A 4,532-nucleotide genomic window follows, 5' to 3' on the forward strand; every position below is an offset into this window, starting at 1 on the left:
ACAGTGCAAGACAGGAAAAATCTATAGGAGGAGTTGTTGAAGTCTGTGATTAATATAAGGAGTCCTTGTCCCATAGTGGGTGATTTCAATACCATCCTAACTAGTGAAGATAGATATAATGACATCCTTGTGCAAGAGGTGGAGACAAGGGATTTCAAACAGTTCTTATTGGATGCTAAAGTAGATGAATTGAAAACTATGGGAAGACAATATACATGGACTAATAATCATGTACATAGTAGGATTGATAGAATTCTGGTGAATGCTGAATGAATATAAAAGTGGCCTAACATGGAGGGGTGGTCTATGAATCCTGGATTCTCAGATCACTGCCCTTTAAGTGTGAATTTTGATACCAGAAGCCAAGCATGTGGGAAACCTTTCAAATTCCTTAACTGCCTGGCAAGTTTAAATTCTTTTGAAGAGACAGTTCAACACAATTGGAGATCCAGAAATGGTAGACATACAATGCTAACAATGGAGAATAAACTTAAGAAGCTGAAAGTGGCACTGAAACTGATGAATAAGGAAGAGTTCAGTGGAATTGATAACAAAATACAAGATGCTAGATGGAGATTAGAAAATTTGCAAAGCCAAATGAGTATCCCAGGCCAAGATATAGAGCAGGTTGAGCTGGAAAGAGCAACAAAATTGGAGCTAGAAAAATGGTTAATGGTAGAGGAGAGCATTATGAAATAAAAGTCTAAGATACAATGGCTTAATCTTGGAGATTCTAACACAACTTTCTACCATGCTTGCATGAAAAATAGACAAGCAAGGAACATCATTGACAGGTTAATTAATAGTAATGGGAATTTATTACAGAATCTAGATGAGGGGGAGGTAGAGATCCTGAGTTTCTATAGGGGTTACTTGGTACTGCAGCAACACAACTGCCAGTTGTTAACCCAGAGATCATGTAGAATGGCCATATGTGCTGAGCAGGAGCCAACAATTGCAGTTAATCAGACCTGTTAGTAGAGAAGAAGTGAAGCAAGCTCTAATGGGCATTGATGATAAAAAGGCTCCAGGGTGTGATGGGTATAATTCCTGCTTCTTTAAGAAGACATGGCACATTGTGGGAGAGGAAGTTACTGCAGCAGTTCAAGAGTTTTTTGAGAGTGCAGATATGTGTAAAGCCATTAATTGCACAACAATCACACTGATTCTAAAAGTTCAGAATCTAACAAACATAAGAGACTTTAGACCCATTTCCTATTGCACAGTTTTATATAAGCTCATCTCAAATGTGATTACTACAAGAATGCAAGGGGTGATGGAAGACTTGGTGGATAACTGCCAAGCTGCCTTTGTACTTGGAAGATTGATCATAGATAATATACTTATGAGTCATGAATTGGTAAAAGGTTGTGGAAGAGAGAATATATCTCCAAGATGTATGCTTAAAATAGACATGCAGAAAGCCTATGATTCTGTGGAGTGGCTGTACATAGAAAAGTGCTAAGGTTACTCAATTTTCTTGAAGTATTTGTGAGGTGGATAATGGCTTGTATTAGGACAGTAACCTATTCAGATCTTATAAATGGTAGACCAACTGCACCTTTTGAGGCAAGGAAGGGGCTAAAGTAGGGAGACCCACTCTTACCCTTCCTATTTGTTTTGGCCATGGAGTATCTGAGCAGATCTTTGAAGATACTGAAGGGAGACAAGAAGTTTAGATTCCATCCAAGGTGTGCCAGGTTTAATTTAGTGCAGCTGGAATTTGCAGATGACTTACTACTATTTTGCAAAGGAGATGTACAATATGTACAGATCCTGCACCAGCTTTTCCAGCAATTCTCTGCAACATCAGGACTAATTGCCAATCCAAATAAAAGTTGCATTTATTTTAGAGGGGTGAATCAGTTGACTCGGCAAAAAATTGTGGAGCTACTTGGTTATACAAAGGGATAATTGCCTTTCAGATATTTAGGTGTTCCTTTGAGTACTAAGAGATTGTCTACTATACAGTGTGAGCCCCTAATAGAGAAGATGTTGAACATGATCCAGAGCTGGACTACAAAGTTCTTGTTGTATGCAGATAGAGCAGTACTGGTGAAGAGTGTGCTATTTGCTACACAAACGTTTTGGGCACAGATCTTTATGTTACCTAAGAAAGTAATACAGTTCATAGAAACTATGTGTAGAAGGTTTCTTTGGACAGGTAATGCTGAACCAATTAGAAAGGCTTTGATAGCTTGGGAGAAACTATGCTCACCTAAGGTTGCAGGGGGATTGAACTTCATTGATGTGGAATTGTGGAATGAAGTTGCTATCTGCAAATTGCTATGGAATATCTATACTAGGAAGGAGAAGCTATGGATACACTGGGTACACACTTACTATATAAAGGGCCATACAGTCTGGAGTACAGAACCAAAGAGTGCTTCCTGGGCAATCCAAAAGATATTTCAGGCTAAGGAATACTTTGCTAAGCCAGGATTGAATGAAGAAGATGTTCAGAGGATGGTGAAGTGTCCAATTAAGAAAATATACTGATCCTTACAAGGAGAATTTCATAAAGTGCCATGGAGGAAGTATGCAACAACCAATGGCAGCCCAAGTGAATATAAATTCATTCTGAGATTGGCAATTCAATAGAGGCTAGCAACCAAAGAGAGACTGGCAAGATGGGGAGTAGTTACAGATCAGACATGCTCGCTGTGCAATAAGGAAATTGAGACAGTACAACATATGTTCTTCAAGTGTGAGATAACAGGGAAGATCTGGAATGGTTTATTGAGTTGGCAAGGAATACAAAGAACACAGCATGCATGGCAGGAAGAGATTACATGGTTGGCAAAAGTGACAAAAGGAAAGAGTGCAAGGGCAGCAATATGCAGAATGACACTAGCAGCTGCTGTTTATCATTGTTGGCAATAGAGGAATTCTATGATTTTCCTGAAGAAGAGAAGGACAGAAACTACTTTACTTCATCTTATTATTCAGGAAGTGCACATAAGGGCTGCTAAATTCCCTTATCTAGATACAACAATGGCTACATTGAACTGGTGTCCGGAAGTTAGCTAGAATAAAACACAATAGCAGAAGCAACAAACGCTAGGTATCACTAAACTGGGGCTTTATGTCCAGTAGGTGATACGTTAGAGGCAATTTTGTAATAGTTTAGATGAGCTATAAATATTGCTACTTGGTAATAAAATACTTAAATTACCAAAAAAAAAAAAGACTCCTAGCTAACGTAACGTATTGTCTATTAAATCTTATCCTTAATATACTTTTCATAATTACCCTTTTCTGCTTTAGCTTAACTATCTTATTAGTTGGGCCCTTAAGCCCTTTTAAAAAACCAATTTTCACGGCAGAAATTCAAAAATAGCCAGATTTACAATTGGTCGTTTAAAAATAGCCTAGTTTCAAAAGTAATCGAAATTTAGTCACTTTTTATGTAAAGATAAATCTAAGCGAAAACACTGTTTAAAACCCGAAAAATACGCCAGTATATTATACTGGAGTTCCAGCATAAGTATGCTTGAACTCCAGCATATTATACTGGAGTTCCAGGATAAGTATGCTGGAACTCCAGCATAATATGATGGAGTTCCAGCATAAGTACACTAGAACTCCAGCATAATATACTAGAGTTCCAGCAAGTATAATTGTCCAGTATAATATACTGGAGTTTGGAACACCGGTGCTCCAGTCTCCAGTATATTATACTAGAGTCAGCAAAGTATACTGGTCCAGCATAATATGCTGGAGTTCATATACAGGTGCACCGAACTCCAGTATATTATGCTGGATCGAACTCTGTTGCAGCAAAATAATGGCTATTTTTCATTGACTTCGTAAATACACACACACACACACACACACACACACACACACACACACACACACACACACACACACACAAATATATATATATATATATATATATATATATATATATATATATATATATATATATATATATATATATATTATCAACTTCAACTTATATTTTATGTTCTTCATTCAACATTAAACTATTACATTAAAATAAAGCTACTATCTTATAAGCAAAATTAGATGTGCTTGTTTGACCAATTTGATATATACCAGTTTAAATATTGGTACTTTCTTTAATATTTTTTATCTTTCGTTTAAGGGTTTTGAGTACTAATCAAGATATCATTAAAATCATAAAGTATATTCAATTAAATTATTCTTATTTTTTCTTCAAATGAGTAGTTAATGACTATAGGCCTTCTTGTAATAAGAAAATTGAAATTCGAAAAAAATTAATGCCTTCTTGAATTTCTTATATGACAAGTATTTTAAACCATTTTTATTTTATTAAAGTGACAACTAGAAGATAGTGTCTAAAGATATCTAAATCGAATTTCCTACCTCTAATGTCACAAAAAAGAACAAGATCAACTCAATACCATTCATTATCTCTATCTAAAAACTTTATTAAATAATGGCTTCATACCAAAGAATATTATCCAATATTTTGTCTCTTTCTTGCTTTGAGTGTTTGTTTTCTCTGAAACTTTTGTTTACTTTTTGTTTGTCTATATCTTGAT

The 4,532-nt window shown here is 35.8% G+C and overlaps 1 protein-coding gene across 1 annotated transcript; it reads left to right on the forward strand.

Moving 5' to 3' along the window:
• Window positions 1-291: 291 nt before the first annotated feature.
• On the forward strand, window positions 292-2,883 carry LOC107805375 (uncharacterized). The gene is made up of 5 exons (XM_075222312.1): window positions 292-675; window positions 826-876; window positions 962-1,446; window positions 1,926-2,469; window positions 2,602-2,883. Exons 1-5 carry the CDS (start codon window positions 292-294, stop codon window positions 2,881-2,883), a joined length of 1,746 nt encoding a protein of 581 aa, XP_075078413.1.
• The last annotated feature ends 1,649 nt before the right edge of the window (window positions 2,884-4,532 follow it).

Source organism: Nicotiana tabacum, chromosome 9 (assembly GCF_000715075.1).
Source record: "Nicotiana tabacum cultivar K326 chromosome 9, ASM71507v2, whole genome shotgun sequence".
NCBI classification, from domain to species: Eukaryota; Viridiplantae; Streptophyta; class Magnoliopsida; order Solanales; family Solanaceae; genus Nicotiana; species Nicotiana tabacum.